Source organism: Vidua macroura, chromosome 25 (genome assembly GCF_024509145.1).
Source record: "Vidua macroura isolate BioBank_ID:100142 chromosome 25, ASM2450914v1, whole genome shotgun sequence".
Lineage (NCBI taxonomy): Eukaryota > Metazoa > Chordata > Aves > Passeriformes > Viduidae > Vidua > Vidua macroura.
Genome location: NC_071595.1, coordinates 3,249,223 through 3,271,692, shown reverse-complemented (window position 1 = coordinate 3,271,692; position 22,470 = coordinate 3,249,223). Strand labels below are relative to the sequence as shown.

Here is a 22,470-nt window from a genome sequence, read left to right as displayed (position 1 = left end):
TAGCAGATGGTATGAAGAGGATATATGTGAAGAAATGTAAATAGCAGGGAACCTCACCAAATCAAAGATGTGAGGCAGAACTGAAAGCGCCTGCAAGACCCCTGGGAGGGCTAAGGAGATGAAGCAACCACTGAGCTCAGAGGTATCAGCCTTTCCTTGCTCAGAAATGACACAACACCAACAGGAAGCTCCAATCTGGTAGAGGGACCCCTCGTAACTGAGGTGAGATTGTTGTGAAGGGTCCTTAGAGTGAGTACGGGAGGAAGAGAGGAAACAAGGACAGGTGCCAACAAATGTATACCAACAAAAACACTCTTGGAATAGGAAAGATACCAACTCTTCAGAACTGTAAGCAATGAAGACATTATAAAGAAGCTAATAATAGAAAATACCTTATATTGAAGACAAATGAGATTAATTGTTTAAGTTAGGCAGGAGAGTGAGCAAAGAGAAGCTTGGTGTCATCAGAAGAGTTGTGAGCAGCAAAAACAGGCTGGCTCTGGGCCTGGGAGGGGATGTAACCTGTGTATTACCATTGTTTGGTCAAGGAGCTGCACTCCAGGTCTCTGAGCTGCTGTGGCTGCACTGATTGCTGGCTGGGAGCCACCTCTGACACAACAGAGCCAAAGAAATTAGCGAGTGGATTGTGCCATATCTGTGGATCAGAGCAGAGCCTGGGTGAAGACCAAGCAGCTCTTTCTAACCTTCTAATTAAAAAAAAATATTAATACCAGACCAGTATTGTTAAAGAGAAGCCACCAAATGCTAGAGGGTGTTTAAGGGTGAAGGGAGGCACCCTTGAGGAGCAGGGCCTAGCTGATAACTGCAAATTCAGCTGAAGGAATAGCTGGAAAATGGTGACCATTCTAAACATTTGTATTTCAAATAGTTGGTAAGCACATTCCCACAGCAGAACTCCACAAACCTCGTGGAGCCTAAATCACAACTATTCCCGTTTTGTATCTTCTTCTGCCCCAAGCTCCATTTGTCTGGGTGATTTATGAGGTGAGCTGTGCCTGCGCAAGGCTTCTCTCCTTCTGAATGGAGGAACAATTCAGATAAGGAACAAATCTCTTCTGAGTGAATAGAGGAAACTGGACTTAACTGCATTGACTAAGGTATTTACTGTACATCTAGGCCAGAAGAAGCTTAGCACTTTTAATACATATAAAACTGCAGAGAGCTGCTAGAAAGAGCAGAAACCAAACAAAACAGATTCACAAGTTCCTTAATTATTTAAATTAAGCCACTAAAGTAACAGGAAAGAAAGAGCAACAGATATCTATCAATTCCAGTGGCTGATTCCAGCCACCCACAGGAACTGAGGAGCAGTTGGCTCTGTGTCCCCTCAGGCACCCTCAGGCTGAGGAACAGCTAAATTGTAATCACATAACCTCCAACGGGCAGTGCTTTCGTGGCTGTTGATTTCATACATTGTCTTGAGGTCCCTTGTCATGGAAGACATTGGATATAATTACAGACAAAAAAAAAAAAAACTCACAGCCCTGGTCCTGGGCAAGGGGCTTTGGCAACTCAGCAGCTCAGGGGATCATCAGCTCTTTGTAGACAGGAGCCCAATGCTAAGAGATAAATTGCAAGAAATAAATATCTGTGGTACAACTCCAACTTACGAGTTCAGAAAAGACCATGTGTGGAATTCCTGAGAGGCAATGAAACCACAGAATTAAAATTTTTTAGCGCAAACCCCAACATTAAGTCATCCATTTGCAATTGTTGGTGGTGAATCCATCTACTCCAGATGGGAAGAGGTCACTCTCTTCTTTTTCCAGGGCAAGTCTATGAATAATTTGAGCGATTAAAGCTCAAATCAGGTGTGAGAATGAAAGACCAGGAAAGCACATGGAAAAGAAACCACACTCACAAAGAGAGACTCACTCAGCTTTCATTTTGCAATCAGGAAAGGCCCCTTCCATTTCTGTCCTGCCACAAAATACAGGTGAGCTCGTACATTTTTTTCCCGAAGAGTTGTCACTTTTAAAGGTACATTGAAATCTTATTTTTACTTTTTAGGTCTCCCTTCCTCTATTGGAGATGACCTAAATTTTGAGCTGAAGCACTCACAGCATCCTCGCTTGGAATAGAAAACAACAGCAAAAAAACATCAGGCTGTGAAAAGAGGCAAAATAATAGGAGGGAAAATTACAGTGAAGTCCTCCCTGAATAAGAGGAGGTCACAAAGGCTGCAGAAATAGAGGCTGAAGTGCTGCTATCCTGAGCCAGGGGACACAAAGTGGTTGCATTTAGAGCCCAGGCAGAGGACAGGTGGGCAGGATGTGAATTGAAGCAAACGGCCACAGTTCTGGGAATACCTAACAGCTCTCAGCATCCCCCTTCAAACACAGCGCCGTGCTTCCGGTGAAGGAATGTCACAGACACCAAACTCCAAGAGCCTCCTGTCAAAAAAAAATCCCAACAAAAACCTGAATGCTTTCTAGGAGTGTTCAAACGGAATTAGGCAGCTACAGAAAGGGGTAGAGGCAATATTTTATATGTTAAATAGAAAAATGTATGGGAACACATATAGAGCCCAAGAATCAGCAGTAGAGAATACTGAACATTCATGCAGCTCATCATTAACAAAACAAACCCCAAAATGTACTTGCAGATACATTGATTTTGCCTTATTTTATCATCTTAAACAGCCAGCAGAAACTAAGATTATAATCTGTATCTTTTTAAAATTCCATTCAACAGATGTTCATAAACAGACTTGAGCCAAATTTCAGGTCCCCAAAAGGATATTCAGCCCAAGAACTTTTACAAATGGATGATAAAGTCCCACTTTTCCCCTTGTAATCATTGCTTTTCTGAGACACAAAATCCTCTCTTAGCCTCATTACAAGTTCCCACCAGCATAAAATGTATTTTTCATTTCCATTTCATATAGTATTGTTTTCCAAAAATGGCATTTGCCAGCACAAGACAACTCTCCTTAACTCCTTTTTTATGTCACCTCCTCAATACCAAAGGATTGTCTCAGTGACAAGGCTCTGTTCTTCTAAAAAGATGAAAAAAATCCAAGTGGTACTAATAAATATTTACTTAATGTAAAGAAAAGGGAATTCAACAGTTAAGGATGAAAATTACAGGGGGGGAAAAGGGTGTTTGGAAAGGCAAGGCTGTAAGAAGTTCAGTTGCTGTTTATGAGAACGACTGCTCAATGGCTCCTTCTGGGACACAACGAGATGACTTCTTTAAAAGTATGGTCTAGAAATACCCCCAAATCACTGAAATTATAAGTCACCCGAGTATTTCAGCTGCAATACAAAATTAAGAAATATCAGGACACATAATGAAAATGGTGGAATGAAACCAGCATTGCACTGACTTATCTATGTTAAAAGGGGAAGAGGGGGGGCTGAAGTGAAAGGTTTTATTTTTACTTAATTACTCTCAGTGCTCCCTGGGGACTCCTTCCAAAGCGTATTTTGTATTTGGACCTAAATGCAAGCAGGATTCAGCCTTGATCTTATTCCTTATGACAATAAGTTTCTTAAATTAGAAGTCCCACAACTGGAATGTTGACACCACTGCTGGTTCCTCCAGCACCTCAGAGTCCCTCCTGTGTTATCAATCCATTAACCCGGGAAGCAGTGAGAACAGGGGACCACAGACTGTTCAAAATTTAAAAAATCCATCCACAAAACAATACTTTGTGAGCTTATAGCATCTTTCATCTATTTCTATTTATGTGGAAATGGGAAGTCTCAAAATACTTAAAAAAAAATCAACAAACCCACCTAACTTCAAGGTATTCTGAAATGATAACATATTAATTGAGTGAGCATCCACCTGTGATGCGATTTAAGAGTCTCCTACTGCAGCATTTCACACATATTCAATCCACCTTCTGGTTACAGCGTGCAAGTTTATGGTATGTAGAAGGAACAGCAGAGCTGGTTAAAGATTTTCTCTTGCTTCACATACTCTGCAAGCTTCTCATTAACTCATACATGACTTTAATCAGTGCTGAAGCACACACTTCCTTCAGCATGCAGCAGGACTGAGCTGGGGGAAAAAATCCTCCATAAAATATTATTGTAATAATGAATTAATAAAGAGAAGGGCAAGGTTTTCCTAAAGTGGCTGCCGATTCTCATCTCTAAAGGGTTAAACCGACCTTCGCTGATCCAGAAGAGGTAATAAAATTGAACTTTAAGGACGAAAATGGAGCACTTCAAGAGATTATTATGAAGAGCCACATTCAAGAAGACAAAACCTTATTCTTAAAGCACAGATGCTTCTGAAACAAGAGATCGCACGTTTTTAACAGCACACTGCCAACCGCTTATAATGAATAAGCAAAACGAGGGGAATCAGGGTGGTTTTTTTTTCCTTTTTTCCTTGGAGCTCAGAGGAAAGGGGCATTCACGGATGTGGTAGCAGAGCCAGCTCTGCACTTCTGCAGGGCTGTAGAGCTGGTGCTGGTCAGTGTGTGTGTGGGGAAAACAGAGTAAAACCTGAGAAAAACCCATCAGAGCTCCTGTCCTCCCCTTCCAGCGTTAATGGGAGGGATACGAGTCCATGGGAGCTGCAGTGGGGGATGGTGTTGGCGGAGGGGGTGGGGAGAACCGAGCGAGGCCTTACAACCATCAGCAGCTCTTGTTCTTGTTCCTTTCAGCCTTAGCAGGAGGATGTGAAGCTCATGGAGCCGGCAGCGGGATGGGGAGGGGGGGGGAAGCAGCGCAGGATCATAGTTTAGCTTTTGTCCTCTCCCCGCAGGGTTAATAGGAGGACACGAGTGTCACCAGGATAAGGGCAGGGCCGGGGGGGCACGGCGGGGATCGCAGCTCCCCGCAGGGCTACCGGCAGCGTGCGCTGGGATTTGTGGGGTCCTGCGCGAAGTCACAACACCCGCGGGCGAGGTGTGGCGGTGGGGGGGAACACGGGGCAAACTTCCCTCAACGTGGCGGCTCCGCTTATCCAGCACGGCGAGCCCGGGGTGCCCGGCGGGGTGGGGTGAGCCCCGGCCTTATCTGTGGGGCGCAGGGAGCGTGGCTCCGCGGCCGCAGGCAGGGAGGCAGCGAGGGAGGGAGAGCCCAGGTGCGCTGACACAGGAAAGGGGGGCACGGGCGGCCCCGCAGCCGCTCTGAGGGCGCTCCCTGCCCGCAGCGGTGGCGCAGGGCTGAGGCGAGACCCCGGCCCCAAACCAGGGGAAAGTTTCCCCAAACTTTGGCGCGGGGGTCCCGTCCCCCCTCAGCGAACCCCTCACGGCGCCCCCCCCCCCCTCCAGCGGCTGTTCCCGCCCCCGCCGCAGGGGGAGGGGGGCGCTGTTCCCGGCTCCGCGCCGCGTTTTCCCGCTCACCCCCCGCTCCCCGCGCCTCCTCACTCCTCCGCGCCTCCAGATCCCTCCGCCGCAGCCGGAGCTGGGGCTTTTTCACCTCCCCCACCCCCACCGCTTCATCCCGGTTATCCCGCCCGAAGCTGCGGGGAGGATGCGGGAAGGGAAACGCTTCTCCCACCCTGTTCCTGTAACGGGGTTCCGGCTACAGGGACCGCGGGAGGGAGCCTTTTGCCGAGTGAGGGAGAAGAGGCGGTTGGGACTACTTGGCGTTCCTGCCACGGCCTCGGCGGAAGGAGCGCGTTTAAGCGAGAGGCTGTGCCGTAGTGCGGCTCTCCTCAGCGCTTCCTGGAAACTCCCGCTTAGGAGCGAGGGGGGGCGGGAGCGAAAGAGTCCCAGGCCGGGAATGGGAGGGGGGGCAGGGCACAGCCCCCTCCCCGTGCCCGGACGCCCTCCGAGCCCGCTGACACCCGTCAGACCGACCCTCACCCCCTCTTCCTGTGCAGATGGAACAGGGAGAAGTAAGGGGTAAACTCCCTCGTAAACGCCGTGCGGGTGGTGGGGGCTGAACCCCTTTTCCCCTCAAAGAATACGGAGGTGAAAGAACAGACTCCCCTTTTCCCCTCACAACCTGGGGTCTGGAAGAGCAGACTCCCCCTTTTTCTTCACAACCTGGGTCTGGAAGAGCAGAATCCCCCTTTCCCCTCACAACCTGGGGTCTGGAAGAGCAGACTCCCCCTTTCCCCTCACAGCCCGGGGTGTGGAAGGGAAGACCCTCATTTTTTTTCCTCACAAGCTAGGAGCGCTCCTCTACCCCCAAAACTGAGGGTCGGGGAGCGGGGGAACACAACGAGGTGGGGTGGGGGAAAAGAGCCCGGCATGGCCGGGGGACAGGGGGAAGAGAACCCCCAGAAAGAGCCCCTTTCCCCCCGAGTTCCTTGGGATGGGGGCAATCCCTGGATCCGGGGGCCTGGGAGCGGGCTGAGGCGGCGCGGGGGAGGGGAGGCCGGGCTGGTAAATGCAAAACGCTGGTACAGAAGCGCTTTAGCACAATCGGGCTGGAAAGCTCCGACTGCAACGGGCTGAGAACAAAAAAAAAAAAAAAAAAGAAATACGTGAAAAGGCTCCTTTGCTGCCCTCTGCCTGCCGAGGCTGCGGGGGAGCCCAGCCGCCTCCGAGGCTGGCGAAGCGGCTGACATTGCCTGAATGAAAAAACGGAGGAATTCGGGCCAATTCGCACACCTGTGGTGCTTCCACAGAATCAATTAGGTTGGAAAAGACCTCTGAGATCATCGAGTCCAACCTTTCCTGGCTCTGGATGCACTGTTATTCTTTTTCTCACGTGTGGATGTGCTCCTCACTTCCAAACAACTTCAGTAGAAGGTAAAACTCCTTCCCTTTAGACTAGGCTGAAGGATGTCTCCAAGCTGAGAGGGTTTTGGGGTCTGCACTTTAATACTTGAATTATTTAATGACACAACAGTACAAATGCCTAACAAATGCAAGCCACAGGAAAAAAAAAAAAAAAAAAAGAGGAAAAAAGAGGAGGGTAGAGCGAGTGTGCTGATAAATGCCTGTGATACACAAACACGGGCAGTAAATGCCGTGTGGTTCGTTAGATACCGGCTGGGGCGATCCTGCCCTGCAGTTAAAGGCCTCTCACTTCCTCTGTCTTCTCCAGATTGGTGCCTTGTACCTGCTCCTCTCTCCAGCTCTGCTGGTTCCCGGTTTGCCACCCTTTAAATGTGGAGCTGTTGATCCTCTCTGGTGTTACAATGCAACTCTTTGATGCCCAGAGCCCCTTCCTCCACTGAATCCACAAGTTTCAGGGATGCTGGGCCTACACAGGAAAGGCAGGCAACATGTAATGAAATTACGTGGAAGAGAAAGATCCATTAGAGCAAGGAGATACTCGTAAATCCTGTTAGCAGCCAAGTATTTCCATTGAAATTTCCTGATTTTAGATGCCCAGCACCTTTCCTATCCATTTCCTTAACACGTAGAGATTCCTAAATCCCTACGTGGCTTCATTTACAAACCTAAACCCCAAATGTAAATTGATGGAGGAGAATCTCTTTGAAGTCCTGTCTTGGGTTTTAGCTGTAAATTCTGTAGTTCAGGGTCTACTGGAAAGGGCAGCCTCCAGCTCTTGGACCGGGAATCATCTCTTGCCTTTAGACTACTCCAGCACCGCTCAGTTAAAGATGAGCTGTGTTAATATCTTTTAGCTATGTGCTGTTTGCTGAACTTTTATTCCTTTGGTCTTTGTACTCCAGTCAGTGCAGAGCAGCTTGTAAATACATGGATTTATTCTGTCAACCTCACACTGCTTCCCTTAAACATCAAAATATTAAAACACAAAAGCTCCCCGATTACTCATCAGCAGATCAGTGACTTTACACACAGGCAGCTTTCTCTGGAGTAAATTAAAACAACTCCTTCAAAAAATCTGAGCTGAGGTAGATTGTTTCCAGATTCCCAAGAACTGTGATGGGACAACGTGCAACACCAGGTTCCTCAGAGCAGCTGCAAAAGGTAAAGATACACCTTGAAAAATCTTGGATCCTGCAATTAAGTCCAAATTAATTATTCTGGATTAATTTTGTTCAGTTAATGATGTTAATTGCCTGCCTGGCAGACTGTTTAGAATTTGGAAGCATTTAATGACTGCTACATAAAGATTTTGCAGATGGGAGTGACTTTTTGATAACAGAGCCAATACCAATCCCTGTCTGGCCTCCCATTTGTGTTGGCTCCCCAGTGCTAGGTGGAAGGGCAGTCCTGCTTGGTTTGCAATTGTGCTTTAAGTGATTACTAGATCCAGTATTTACACCTGCATTTTTAACATTCTGGCTGACAACGTTTTGTATTTTTGAAGTTATTCAAGTTACTCAATCCTAAGCAGACATTCTGCTGAATCCAGAATAGCAGAATCCACTAAAAAAGGTGTTAGTTTTATAAAGCTGAGCACTTGAAGTGATATCACTGAAAGGCACTGCAGGAGACCCTGCTTTTCTGCTTCCCAGCCTTCTGCCAGGCCTCTGGCAGAGGATGAGGGAAGTTTACAGGGGTTTCCTAAATGGGAAAGGAAAGAAAAGTAATTTAAACAGTATAGTTGTGAATCAGAGGCTAAGGAAATGTCACGTGAAGGGAATCCCACTGTTAAGGACAGAAACGCTCCTGTGCTTCTGTGCTCAAGTGGAAGCCCCAGCAACGCTGCTGCCCAGTCACAGCTCCCACGTAGTGAGGTGGAGATTATCCAGCCAAAGCAAACACGCTGGAGGAGTCGGGCAGGTGCTTTTGGAGGAGGAGGGTGTTTCAAACACAGTCCTCAGCCCTCCACATGACCTGTCTGGCATCCAGAAAGGCTGAGTTAGTCCTAAAGCCAAAGGAGTAAAATGCTAGTAAAAGATAGAGGTGTCTCCTCTCCATGGAGGAGAGGACAGAGAAAGCACAAGGCAGCAATGAAATTTCCAAGGCATCATACTCATTTTTCATCAAACACCCATTAGTAAAATTGTTTTCTTTGCTTTTGACAAATCAGTTGAAGCCCACATGCATCCTGCAGGATACATTACACTGGGGGCTTGAGACTCTTTCATTTCCCAAACAGCTCTGTCACCCTGTTAGTGATCATCTCCCAAAGCACTCCATTGCACATCCCTCATGACACAATAATTCCTAATATTTATACCCTTTGTAATGAATGGAATAACATCCATTGATGGATAAGCTGGATACAGCATAAACATCAACAGAAGTGGCTGACTTGATTCACATTTTCTGGTGCTGTCGAGTTGCCCTCTTACAAATTTTTTTGCTCTTCTCCTGGCCTCAACAGATTTAGAATGGGATTTCAAAGACCACTGATGACACCATTCAGTAGCTGGCAAGACAAAGAATTCGTGGATGTAGTTAATAAGGGAGATAAAAGCAGTCTGTGCCCCAAACCCAACATTTTCACAGTGCACGTGGGTTGGTTGTGTGAGCCAGATGCAGAGAGCTCCAGGGATGCTACGCCGCAATCCTACAACCCTAATTCTTGTGCATTTAAGGCTGTATCTGATTAGGCATTTCTGTATTTTCCGAGTATGTAATTATCTAGCACAGTACGTGCAAGTCATGGAGTAAACCCATTTGGGAGTGGAGCACTGGGAAGGGGAGAAAAGGTCTGTACGTGGGTGGGTGGGTTTGTCCATGTCAGTGATTGCAGCAGCCTGGGAATACAGTGTGGAAAAAAGCCTTTCCTGGAAAGAAACTGAGATGAAATCCAGGCACTGTGCTGCGAGCAGTTATCACCTCCCTGTAGACCACGAATGAGGTGATAACTAGATCCCAGATCCTTGTAGGATCCTCATTAGGAAGAAATTCTTTACTCAGAAGGTGGGGAGGCCCTGGCACAGGGTGCCCAGAGCAGCTGTGGCTGCCCCTGAATCCCTGGGAGTGTCCAAGGCAAGGTTGGATGGGGCTTGGAGCAATGTGGGACAGTGGAAGGTGTCCCTGCCTGTGGCAGGGGGTGGGATGGGATGGGCTTTAAGGTCCCTTCCCACCCAAAGCACTCCATGGTTCTGGTGGTCTGTGATCCAGAGCACCCCCTTGGGTACAGTCCCGAGCAGGTGACAGCTGAAGAAAGAGAAGTTTCAGACTTCTCAGAGTTGAAGAATTAAGTAAATCCAAGTGTCCTTGCTGTGAATGCAAGGTAAATTATTCATTCTCTCTCTCTCTCCCCCCCTCTTTCCTCCCTCTAGTTCAGTTTTTCTTTTCATGCTTTAATCGTTTTGACACCAAGCTGTACAAAAGTAATTTAAAATTAACATGACTGACACTTGGTAGATAGCAGGACCCAGTGCAGGGCTCCACCTTCTACTGGGAACTGCGGAGAGGGGCTCTGGATTGGCTGCAGGACTTGAGGCAGCTGATGGGGACTAAGGAAAAACACGGCAAACAATTAATTTGCTAATTTAGTTTTCTGTTTAATTTGAGACCAGAAAATTGTCAGGCACTCATCAGCCCATGAGCAAGGCTGAGTGGACTCAGGGCAGTGCTGCACTATTGGCAGCAAGGAGGGGATGTGTTTGATTAGCCAGCAAAGCTATTTCTCCTGTGGTACCAGTGGCATTTCACAGCGTGTTTGAGCTGTAAGGTTCTGCGGTGTAGCTTTTGTGTCACCTCTCCCCTGTTCAGTGCATTTTGCACATCTGACAATGGTCTTTTTCACTGGGAAGGGGGTGACGTGGTCATGTGTGCTGCAGAACAGCTGGGAAAAGTTGTCACCTCAAACAGAGAACGTGCCATAGACTTTCACTAACCTGGTACTGCCTTGGTCAGCCAGGATGCTGACAGGGATAACTCTGCACACCGTGAGTGTAATGGACCTGGATTGGGACTAATGTCCTTTGATGGGGAAAGAAATGCTCTAATTTGATTTCCTCCCTTCAGCTGCCGAGTGTGTAATTTCAGATCTGTACAGAGCAGGCCCTTTACGCTTGGGTTTGGGCCTATTTTTGATTGATTAAATTGAATTGTATCTATTTATTTCACGCATCCAATTCAGGATTTCACTAGTGGCTCATCAGAGTGAGAATGTGCACATTTATCGGGAGTGAGAATTCACCACAGCCCTCAATTTCCTCTGATGCCTTTGCCGGGATTTGGTGCTGTGCGGGCGAGTGGGTGTGCGAGGAGCTGGGAACGTGTGAAATCGAGGAGCTGGTTGCCAGCAGAGGGAGCGTGGGGCAGGGCTGGGTTCAGCGGGGAGTCAGGAGGCTGGAAACGGGAAGCATCACACAGCTCTCTGATAAAATATCCCGAGACTGTTGGAAGATCAGCACGATTTGTTTCCTTAATCCAAATGAACGAGAGATGGGATCTCGTTTGCAAATCTGGGACCTTCCTGGCCTCCCTAATTCACAGATTCTCTCTTCCCGGCTAAGTGATGCTCCCGGGAAGCCCAAGTCACTAGATGGTACTGTTGCTGTTTAATATTGACGCCTCCGCGGGCCAGCTCCTTGGGAAACTCGCGTTTCTGTCGGGAGGGAAGGACGGCTGTGTAATTTGTGAGGGAGACGTGAGTGAGAAACCGAGAAGTAGGTCAGAACCGCTTCCTGGGATTGGGCTGTGGGAGGGGGAGCGGAGGGGTGGCAAAGATTTTGTCAGGCCTGGTTTCCTTCGAGGTTTACTGCCCAGAAGGGCACAGGGTCAGGCCCTCACGTAAACTCTGTAAAAGCTGGGTTTTGGTCAGCCTCACTCGTGGTTAGAGCCCAAGCAGAAGGATGAGCCTTCTGTGGCCACAGCCTGGGGGAGTTTTGTCACTCTCTGACCTCAGGGCACACCGAGTCACCTCCTGGCAGGAGGCAACACAGGAAATCGCAGAATCTTAGAGAGCTGATTTTGCTTGGAAGGAACTAAAGCTCATCTCATTCCACCCCTGCCATGGGCAGAGACACCTTCCACTGTCCCAGGTTGCTCCAAGCCCCATCCAGCCTGGCCTTGGACAATTCCACGGATCTCCAGCTCTCCCCTAAAAGCCAACTGGCAGTGAGGGACTGTTCACACAAATTCTTGGAGCGCTCTGAAATCCCCCCAAGCTTTCCAATGACATCATTGCCTGGGTCCCATCCCCGTTAGGTCACCAAGCTCTTCCTGGCCAGGGTAACAAACAGGTTATTGTGCTCTGTGCTGCAAACAAGCCCCGGCCCTCCCAGCTCCAGCCCCAGTGGAGAGTGGGGGAGCTGCTGCCTGCCCGGCCTGCGCTCGGGTTTCTGTTAGAGGAGAAAGTCAGGCCAATTAAATCAGGCAGCATTGAATCTCTAATTGACATAAATGAGACAGACAGACAGCTGGGAAGACTGGGAGGAGGGGAGGGGAAGGGGAGCAGGTGCCCTGGATGAGAAAGAGATGGAAATACACCCTAATAGTGCCACAGCTTTCCTTATTCTATGTGTTTACATTAGCCAGTAACATCATGGAAAGTGTCTGAGCTCCTGCTGGAGAGAAATTAGTGAAGTAAATACAAGTCGCACCAAATGTGGAGTTGATTAGAATGTTCCTAAAAATCTCCAAACAAACCCAAAGAAAAAAAAAATCACCCTCAAAAAGACGTTTGAATTTGTGTAGTTAAATGAAGAAATCTGTTTTTTCCCATGCAGTTTGAACATGAGGCCTTGCAGCTGAACAATTACAAAATAATTTAAAATCATATTTGTTTAATTTTCCACATCTGAGCAGTGCCTGCCCAGGTATTTCCCCCTCTCCTTTTACCAGGGAGTGCTCTTTTGTCTTTAACAGACCTTTCAAACACTAATTTATACTGAAATAAGTTATTTAAATTCATACATTTCAGGAGGATGAGGCATAAAGAGGAGGAACTCACCCAGGTCCCACCTGGCAGTGCAGAAGGAACCAGAATTACCAGCCCTCGCTCTGCCTCGCCCAGGGTGTGCCCTGATGGAGACAAACTGCCGGACATTTTCTCCAAGCACACAGGTGCTGCTGCACAGGTGAGAAGCAAAGGTAGGAAAGCAGTCCCAAGTGGATGCAGGTAATGAGGAGGGGGGAAATACAGTTTTGTGGTGCTGGTGAATCCTCCAGTAGCACGACAGAACAGAAATTTGGGATAATCTCTTACAAACCAACCCATATCTTGGTTTTAAAATAATCAAGATTTGCACATTGTGGTATAAGAACCAGAAATGTTTTTCATTTACATTTCCAGGAACTTTTGAGATCTCTTCCCGAATATTTCAACACATTCTCCTTCCGCATTTTCCCAGCTGGGATAATTTTTTGCCAGCACAGGCAATTCTTCTCTGTATCCATGGGAATTGCCTCCATAATTAGACGTGCACCCAGTGCACAGATCAGAGCGCTCCAACCCAGCAGCTGGAACTAGGAGGCAGGTCTGATTAAATCTGCTCTGCCACGAGGAGAAAAGCCAGCTTTAATGAAACATCACAGGACTCCCTACCCTGTCTTTAAACAGGGCAGGAAAAGGGACTCCGGGATTACTTTGAGAGTGGCTGCTTGTGGTGTGCTCATAATTCACAGAGCAGAAAGCAAGCACTGAGTGATCCAGGGCCTTGAAACTGGGGATCTGCCTCATTAAAAAGGGGCTGATTGCCAGCAGCTTATTAAAGGGGCTCGCAGTCTGCCTTCAGAATGGCGGTGAAGGTTGGAGGGGTCAGCAGGTGCAGATGGAGGTTTTCTCCTTGATAGTTTCTCCTCAAGCCAGTGAGATCAGGGTCAGCTTGTAGAGGAACAGTTTCTCTGGGTTTCCTGCCCTGCCTATCAGTGATTGTTTGTGTGGATCCACCAAAAGACACAGAGCCAGCCAACAGCTCTTTTTTTTTTTTATTGAATACCACAAGGGTTTGGGTTGGAAGGACCTTAAAGCCCACTCAGTCCCATGCCCTGCTATGGGCAGGGACACCTGCCATCACCCCAGGCTGCTTCAAGCCTTGTCCAGCCTGGCCTTGGACACCTCTAGGGGTGGAGCAGCCACATCTGCTCTGGATTATTTTCATGGAAAGTAAATTATTTCTATTCCTGCACACCCAGTTCTGCAGGTAACAATGTGCTCTTCAGGACAGGGAGGTGATGAAAGAAGCAGATGGTCGGATGGAAATTATTAATCCCATACAAGTTCTTTATCTTTAGTTGCTGCCTGCACTTGGTGTCACAAACCCCATGACTCCTGGGGGCTTCCCCTTTTAAGAAACAGAGCTGGGAGTTGAGGTGCAACAGACATTAAAATTCCAAGTGGTTTGGTGGGTGGGAAAAAAGCGACTTTTAACAAATATGCTGGGGCTGGGGGATCAAACAGGGCTCTGGTCTAGACAGAACCACACTCCCCCCTGCCTCAGAAGTTCATAGCACACCAGCTGACAGAATTTAGCATCTCGTTTCCCTAACATGATTAAAATGCAGCTCTGTGTCCTGGGGTTCTGACAGCCCCTCAGATGTCTGCATTCCAAGCCACGTTTCCATTTTTACTGCTGGAGTCTCTCCCTTTGGAAACACGGCCCTGTGGACGAGCGGTGCTCGCAGATCCCAGCAATGCAGGTTGCTTTAGCTGGGGTTTGAACTCAGCCCTTCCTGTAATTCTATGATTTGAATATCATTTTCACAACCCTCACAAGCAGCAGATGAATGAGAGATTCCTGGCTTTGAGTCAAAAGCTGTGGTAATTAAATGTTTATAAAACACTTTAAGCATGCAAAGTGCTATTGTAGACAAGGAACCAACAGATCTGGCAGATTGGATCCGGATTTTAAGGCACACCAGCAAACAGAGCCCATTTCCCCCACTACATCTCCCTTTTAGAGCTGCTAGCAGAGGGTTATGGAGGCCATCACCAGGTTCCTTTTATTATAACCAGAATAAGTGAAATCAGAATCACTTTCTTTCATATGAATATGTGTAATTCAGAAATTTTCCCCTCTGTAAGAACTCATGAAGCAAAGGGTCAGCTTGCTGTTCAGCTCGGGAAGGAACTACCCCATGGGAAACAGAAATTGCTGCTACTTCTGATCTCTCACATAAAACTGGAGAGCTTCCACCTGTTACAGGTTTCTAACACCATCTGCTGTTTAAAAGGAAGATGGCATTGGAGCTCAGCAGCACTGAGAGCTTGTTTGATAAACCAGGCACAACACCAGCGAATTTGGAACGTTTCTGTAATTTCCACAATTCCTTTTTTAAATTATTTCAAGCCCTGAACATATTTTGACTTGATCTTTATTATGAAGTGAATTATTTCTTTGCTAGAGGAAGCAGAATCCCAGTGAGCAGCAGTCGAATGTCAGGTCCACAACACTTCATTTTTCATTCCCAGCCATGCAGCTGTGTCATTTCAGCACCAACACAAATTTCAAGCAGTGTCACTCTCTCCAAAGCTTGGCCCGAAGAACCAACTTAAAAATGTTCTCATAGGAGAGACCCATGGTTGCCCTGGGGTATGAGGAGCTCAAAGCAAATAATTCTTTCCATTAAAAATAAAAATATTGACCTTTTGCTGTCTCACACTGCTGCCTGTAGGACAGAATAAACTCTCTAACCAAGGATTCTTCTGGTGCTTCCTAATTGAAAGAGATACAAACTTTTGTCCCAGGAAAAACAACAGAACCCAGGAGCTCATTACATATTTAAATTGAAGGGCTCACAACTACTGCTCTTAGTTTTGGTTGCAGATATTTATAATAACAATTTTTTCTAAAACAAAAAGACTTTTCTCTAAAGGGGTCCTTGGCCATTCACCCTGAGACAAGCAGGGATTTAGGAAAAAACCACCCAAAACCTCAAAATCTAACACCAAACAGAGGTCGCAGCTCTGAGATTCTTCTCCAGTCTGATCCAATCAGCCCAGTTACAGCATCACCCCCACCTCTTGCATTTCTCACCCCTCCACACATCATTTAAAGTCAGTGGCTCCTTTTGTGAGCAGTCGGCTCCTCACCCTGGCACTTTCCCTGCACTTCGACAAAAGAGACCTTTTACATGTCAATTTATTTTCAGACAAGCATATCTGAAAGGGAGTTTCCCTCCGGAGTCGAATTAGTATTAATGGCAGGTGTTCAGTGGCACACAAAGGGAGGGAGGCTGAACTGAGGCACTAAGACAGCTTGATGTTTTAATAACCAGACGCAAGGAATGGAGTGGCAGCAGACCTGCGGCTTCCCCGGCGTGAGTGAAGGTTTTATTCAGAGCCCCCATGTACTGCTGAAAGAAGACCTTGAAATATTTTAAATGTTTTCTTTGCCTTGAAAGAGGGATTAAATTGTTGAATATTCCATGAAAGCGCAGCATCCACCCCACATCCCGTGGAACTCACTCGCAGTCACCGAGTACTTCCGAAGCCTCCCGCAGCCTTGGGAAGCAGCTGTGGCCACCACGAAGAGGTGGTGGCACCCAGGAGGCCTCCAGCTACACAGTTCACCATCCACCAGTGCCTAGAGATGCTAAAAAAAGAATTACATGGACTAACTCAAAGGTGGGAACTTGGAGAAGGATTTGCATTAAAGTTTAAAAAGTTAAAACCACAGATCAGTTGTTCAGTGAAGTTTCACTATGAAAAAGAATGAGAAGATGATTGCTGGGAATGCTACTGGCCTTCAGTTTTAAACTGAATCTTGATGGGAATATTTCCAGGCCAAAAGATATTTATTGATGACCTGGTGAATTTGACAGAGGTCAGCAAGGGAAAGGCACAGCTACACAGTGGGAAAGAAGGGAAATATCTTCTCAGCTGGGTCAGCCCCTACAACAGAAAAATGGCTGATTTATGCCCCAAAATAGGAAAATTTAACCTTTGTTATACAGAAACAGTACTATATAGAGCTGTTCAATATTATTTTCGGGCTCATTGACTTTGGATCAATATGCTTTTTCTGCAGAGGTTATTTCCAGGTAGATTCAGCAGTTTGAGGCTGGATTCCGGGATTTCTGCTCCCTTGAGCTTTCATTCAGACCTACAGGACAAAAGCTTAAAGATCAAATCCACTACTAAATACCTGAACTAACACAAATAGCTTTCCTTGTAAAGATGTCCTTATGTATGGAAGTTAAATCCATTTTTTCCCCTCTTAAAACCAAGACAATTTGTGATACCCTCTGCATCCTCTTTGTCCCAAGTTACAGCTGAATGACTCCAAACTCCTGTAAGAGCAAATCACTTGGTCTCTCACCCCCCACAGTAGGCATTAGATACCCAACTTTCACCTCAAATAATGCAATTTCAGTTAATATGACAACAGTATTTTGGCAAAGGTCAGGACAAAACCAGAAAAGGAAGGAGAAACCCAACCCATCACAAACACCTACACCTCTCATATACAGAAAATTCACAAGTCCAATTTTATTGAGCACTGGAATGAAAAAAGTAACAGCACTTGGTTGATCTGGAACTAAAAATCAAGACTTATTTTTACTTATGGATAATTCAGAATAACATGGTTAAAAGCCCCCTGGAGATGAAGGTGTAGCCCTTCTTGTTCTCTCTGTTGTCCAAGGGGATGGGGTTTTCAGAAGCTCCAGCTGCACCAAGCACAAAGTTCTTCTGATTGGAGACCCCAGGGTGGCAGAGGGGTTTGAGGCTCCCAGTTTAGGTGTTTGACACCCCAGTATCATCTCATAGCTAGGCAGAACCTGCAGCAGCTGAGGGCTGCTCTCCCCCTGCCCACACTGATCTGCACCTGGTTGTCCCCCACACCACTGAGTTGTCCCAGCTGGCTTCACACCAGCACAACACAGGAAGGATTTAGCAAGGGCTGCAATGTTTTTCCTGACTGATATTTGAAAACATTTGCAATTTCATACAAATAACCAGGACAAGTATTTGGTTTAAGACCCCCTAAACACCAGGGTTTAAGAGCACTGATCCCCACCCACCCATGGTTGGTTGGCATCCAGCCCATCCACCACTCCAGACCGTCCCTCGAAATACAATGTAGAAAATATTCTGAAAATCTGTGAAGGTTCCTGCAACACCCAAAAGCACCCTAAGGGACTGAGCCCAGCTCCAGAAAAATGTTCGTGATTATTCTATTGGTTGCAGGTACCTACCATTTGCACAGCACTGGCACAAGAGTCACTGTGGATTTGTAGGGAACATCATGGCACAAGTATGTTTCAGGAAGGCATTTTGGATGGTGGAGTGTCCCTCTCCCCAAATCTCAGCAAAACATGAAATCCCTCTCTGCTGGGGTTGGTGGCAATACCAGTAAGAAGATCCACTGTGGACTGGAGCTGGCTTCCTCCTCTCAGAAGTGCTGGAGAGTCAGGCTGCACTTGGAGTACAGAGAGAAAGAAATTGTGACTATTTCAGCTTCTCACTGGCTGCTCACAGGACCTGATTGGATGAGGGTAGAGGAGAAGAGCACTGTGCATCTCACATAATTATTTTTATGGAATTCTCCATTTTAGAGCCAGCTGGGACTGAACAAAAAAGCAAGTTTCCTCTCTTGTGACATGATCAGCTAAAAGTAGCATAAATTCACATGAGAACCTTTGCTGGCTCCAGTCACATCCTTGAGCTCTGTTTGCAGCCCTTGTAGCAATCCTGCTGCTCCCAGAAACTGCCACCATGGAACCATGGAGTTCTGGCAGTTCCTTGCAGGTCAGAATGGGGTGAGTATTTATTTCTAGCACAGTTTGTCTCCAGGTGTTGGTTTCTATAAGCACAGAAGTGTTCTGGGAGTAAGAAATTCCCCATTCCTGTTGGTTCTTGCCTCATTCCAGGACTGGTTCTGGTCACCTCCCACTGAGGGAAGGTAGCATGAGAGGCTGTCCTAAGCAGCACTGCTGTTTTTCAGGGCCTGATCAAAACCTTTGCAGCTTTTCCAGAAAGCAGACAGGAGCACTGTCCCTGCATAGCACAGAGGAACAACCTGGGAACGGCGTGAAATGCCCGGGAAACGCCGGGGGTCACTGGTTCTGCAGCTCACAGTCAGTCAGTAACAGGACGGCGGCCCCTGAATGACATGTTTATTGTACGAGTCAGAAATAAACCCTGAGTTACCAGCTGGAGAACAAAGTTAAATTAAAAAATAAAGGGTGGTTTGGTTCAGAGGTTCCTACTGAGGGGAAGAAAAACCCCAAATGGTAAAAGCCACAGCCAGAGCCAGCCCAAAGCCTCCGCTTTGCCAGGGAGGAGGTCCTGTTGTCATCCCCCGCTGCACAGGTGACAAACCCTGCAGTGATGGGAGAACACAGAGATGGGAGAGCAGAGGGGAGGAATGAGCCAAACCTAGGAGGTGTCCCGGCCTCCTGAACATCTGTGGGAGGGCTTGGAAAAAACATGGTGTCCTTTGTTCAGAGATCTGAGCTGCTGGCTGGGCTGGGGGAGAACGGGAGAGAGGGAGAAAGAGAGGCTGCAAAATCCACCTTATGTGGAACAAACACACAGGACTTGGAGAGGAGGGAGGTCCTTCGTGGACACGAGTGCTGCTGACTGGGAGGCTGCAGGGCCAGCTTTGGGAAATGCATCCAAAGGTCTGAGGGAGGAAAAGCCCCAAAGCTTAAACCCCAAGTGTGACACAGTCTTCTAGCTGCTGTGGAGCTGGAGAGGATCAGTTCCAAGAAATGCTGTAGCAACAACAAATACCTGGTCCTACACAGGGAAGGGTGAATCAGAGCTGCTTTTTAGTGCCACTTGACATCAGTTATACATTCTAGTTCTCATATACACAGATGGATTTCTTTATAAATCAACAATTTACACATCAAAAAAGTTTTACACTGAAGTTTTCTCAGCAAAGATCAGTCCACATGAGGAGGAGCCAGTCTTTCAGGAGCAAGAAGGCACTTGGCCTCTTGAGAGCAAGTCCCCAGGGGAGCCCCTGTGCAGACCCTGCCCATCCCCTGTCCCCCTCTTCTGTAGGTGTGCAAAATCCAGGCTGTTCCTGCACTGTGGGGCCTCACAGGGTAGTGGAGGGGAGCTTCTTCACCCGCCTCTGTGCCAGGATGGAGGATTCGATGGGCTTCAGCTGAGGGCTTGGCTTGGAGCTGTTCAGTGCCGAGTATGTGGCAGCCATGGCGCCCTGGAGAGGGGCACAGAGGAGTCACTCAGGTGCAGATGAGCTACTTCACACTCATGGCTTTACAAGACAGGGGAGCAGAGTGGCTACATACGCAAACAAAGCCAGAAGCATCTTTCTTGTTTCTTTAAGTCTCCCTCCTGCACTGACATGCTATTAAATAATCTCCCCTTTCTTTCCTCCCAAAAACCCCTGCTTGTCTGTACTGCCTACCCTGGCTCACACCTCTCTAGACTTCCCTCCTGCTTTCCCACTCCAGATTTTGTACCTTTACAAGCTGAATGTCCTGGTGATTGAGCTGGCTCTGGGGTAAACTGTCCTTCTGTGTTATCCAAGGATGCTGCAGGACCTGCTTGGCTGTGAGACGCTGGTGAGGATCTACGTGGAGCATCTTTGATACCAGATCCTACAGGCATTGTTTGGAAAGTCAGATTTTAGAAGATTTCATAATTTAAATGCAAAAAAACCCACCTGTGTATGCCCCCAGATTAGGATTTAAATGCAGAGGCCAAGTTTAAAGTCCCCAGACATCAATGTCTTTTTGTATGAAATATGTTTTTGGCAGGCCTGGGGGGTAGAACACAGAGCAAACCCCACATGGGTCAAGCACGAGGTTGGTTTTCCATGCAAATATCACAGCCAGAGCTAAAACAAAGCTATTCTAAGGGATTTGTGTAGGGTAGAAGCTGCAGTGCTGGTTTTCTTCTCTCTTTTGTGTGCTCCCTCCCCAGCCTGCTCTATATTTGCCTCACAGCAACCCCAACGCCAACAAATATCAAACCCTACCTTGGCCATGTCAGAAATAGTGTCCCAGTTGCCCCCACTGATGGAGAACTTCCCCCCTCCTATCCGTGTCAGGATCTCTTCTGGAGTGTCACTGGGACCATTTGCAAAGGGAGTGCAGCTGGGGAGAGAGGAGAGAGCCCTGGATTTACTGACCCAGGCAGGAGGAGAGGCACAGCTGTCCCCATAGAGCACAAGAGGACAGGGGTCACAGCCCCAACCACTGCCTTACCCTGCCAGCATCGTGTACAGCAGGACCCCCAGGCTCCAGATGTCACAGCCCTCGTCGTAGCCTTGGCGTTTCAGGACCTGAACACAACAAGCAAAAGGAAAAAAGTGTGTTTGGTTCCTGTTGTTGAGCTCGTTTCAGAAGAGGGGCTTGACCTGGGTGCAGTCCATATGAAAAGCTTCCAGAGCTGGACAGAACAGCAAAGTCTGGGACTAAAATATCAGGATTCAAAATTACTACAAGTGGTATTTCTGTAACTGCCTCTTCCAGGGCAGGATGGAGATGGGAACAGGGCAGACCCACTGTGCCAAGTGGCAGCACAGGTTAGGGGAGGGACAAGGGGACTGCTGGAGGGTCTCATGTCAGTAAGGTGCTCACCTCGGGTGCCACGAAGTTTGCTGTGTAACAGGGGGTCATGAGGAGCCCGTTCTCAGCCCTGAGCTGCTTGGCAAAGCCAAAATCACAAATTCGGATGCTCTCTGGGTTCCCTGATTTATCCACATAGAGGATATTGCTGGGCTTCAGGTCCCTGTGAACCACCTGTGGAGCCAAGAAAGCTGTGCTTGTACCCCAAGTAGATAAAGGTCTGAAAGCTGCCTGAGGTCACTCATCCTCTGCTCTGGCCTCACATCAGCTTTGCCCAGAGGGCAACACCAGCAAGAAATAATTGTCATGATGGGCAGAGTTACTCCCTGGAGGAGAAGGGAGCACAGAGTAATGCCAGGGAGCTTCTCAGGAAAACAGTCGTGACCACACTCACCCCTTGGGAATGCAGATACTCCACTGTTTTACAGATCATATGCAGGACTGAACTGGCTTCTCTCTCCGAGAAAAATTTCTGTCTGAGGATTTTATCCAGCAGCTCCCCTCCCCTCATGAGCTCGGTCACCAGGTACACGTACTTCCCATCATCGTACACCTGCCAAAGAAAACATGGGTGGGGTAATCAAAATGTGCTTCCACAGGTTCCCTTTTGTACTCCCATCACCAAGGAGCAGATAGGGATCAGCAGAGGTGGCTCTGGGGATGCTTCTGAACCCCATGATCATGGAATATTCCAACCTCAAAGGGACCCACAGGGATCACTGATCCAGCTCCTGGCCCTGCCCAGACACTCTAACAGTCCCACCCTAAACACCCCTGGCAGCGCTGTCCAAGAGCTCCTGGAGCTCTGGCAGCCTCAGGGCCTGAGCCTGGGGAGCCTGGGCAGTGCCCAGCACCCTCTGGGGAAGTACCTTCTCCCGACAGAGAAACAGCAACACGTGGAGCTGAGTCGCTGGGCAGTCCCTGCTGGGGCTGAGCTCTGCCCAGCCAGTCTGCACTTCCTAAACCAAAGCACGGGGAAGTCTCTCAAGCCACACTCACATCTTTCAGGGTGATGATGTTTGGGTGCTGCCCATACCGCAGCAGGATCTCAATCTCCTCAGAAGGGTCTCGCTTGCTCTTGTCAATCACCTGCAAGAGTAGGGACACACTGTAGCCACCACGGATGGGAAAGGGGCCAGGACAATGCACAGGAGCTGAGTTTGGAGCCCCGCAGACCTTCTGTGCCGTATCCACTCCATCCCCTCGTCTCTTTAGCTCAAGAAATACTTAAGTTGCTTCATCACTTCTGTGTCCCCAGC

The 22,470-nt window shown here is 47.9% G+C and overlaps 1 protein-coding gene and 1 long non-coding RNA gene across 9 annotated transcripts in view; one reads left to right on the top strand and one right to left on the bottom strand.

The window, feature by feature from the left end:
- Positions 1-5,438: 5,438 nt before the first annotated feature.
- On the top strand, positions 5,439-18,692 carry LOC128818921 (uncharacterized). 4 transcript variants are annotated; one of them, XR_008440596.1, is made up of 3 exons: positions 5,439-5,823; positions 12,645-12,814; positions 14,869-17,241. It is a non-coding gene; the product is annotated as an uncharacterized LOC128818921 (long non-coding RNA). The 4 variants fall into 4 exon arrangements; XR_008440595.1 differs by having other exon boundaries at positions 5,440-5,823; positions 12,645-12,801; XR_008440598.1 differs by lacking the exon at positions 14,869-17,241 and adding an exon at positions 18,610-18,692 and having other exon boundaries at positions 5,441-5,823; positions 12,645-12,801.
- Positions 18,693-19,416: 724 nt separating this feature from the next.
- The window catches only part of RPS6KA1 (ribosomal protein S6 kinase A1), a 30,779-nt gene continuing 27,725 nt past the window's right edge, over positions 19,417-22,470 (bottom strand). For all 5 annotated transcript variants that reach the window (XM_053998706.1, XM_053998707.1, XM_053998709.1 and 2 more), the window contains 7 exons: positions 22,211-22,300; positions 21,606-21,764; positions 21,224-21,385; positions 20,849-20,925; positions 20,620-20,737; positions 20,102-20,239; positions 19,417-19,836 (listed from right to left, as the gene is read on the bottom strand). In XM_053998706.1, coding sequence (XP_053854681.1) covers positions 19,714-19,836; positions 20,102-20,239; positions 20,620-20,737; positions 20,849-20,925; positions 21,224-21,385; positions 21,606-21,764; positions 22,211-22,300 — 867 coding nt within the window. In that variant the 3' untranslated portion in view covers positions 19,417-19,713. The remainder of the gene's footprint in view (positions 19,837-20,101; positions 20,240-20,619; positions 20,738-20,848; positions 20,926-21,223; positions 21,386-21,605; positions 21,765-22,210; positions 22,301-22,470) is intronic.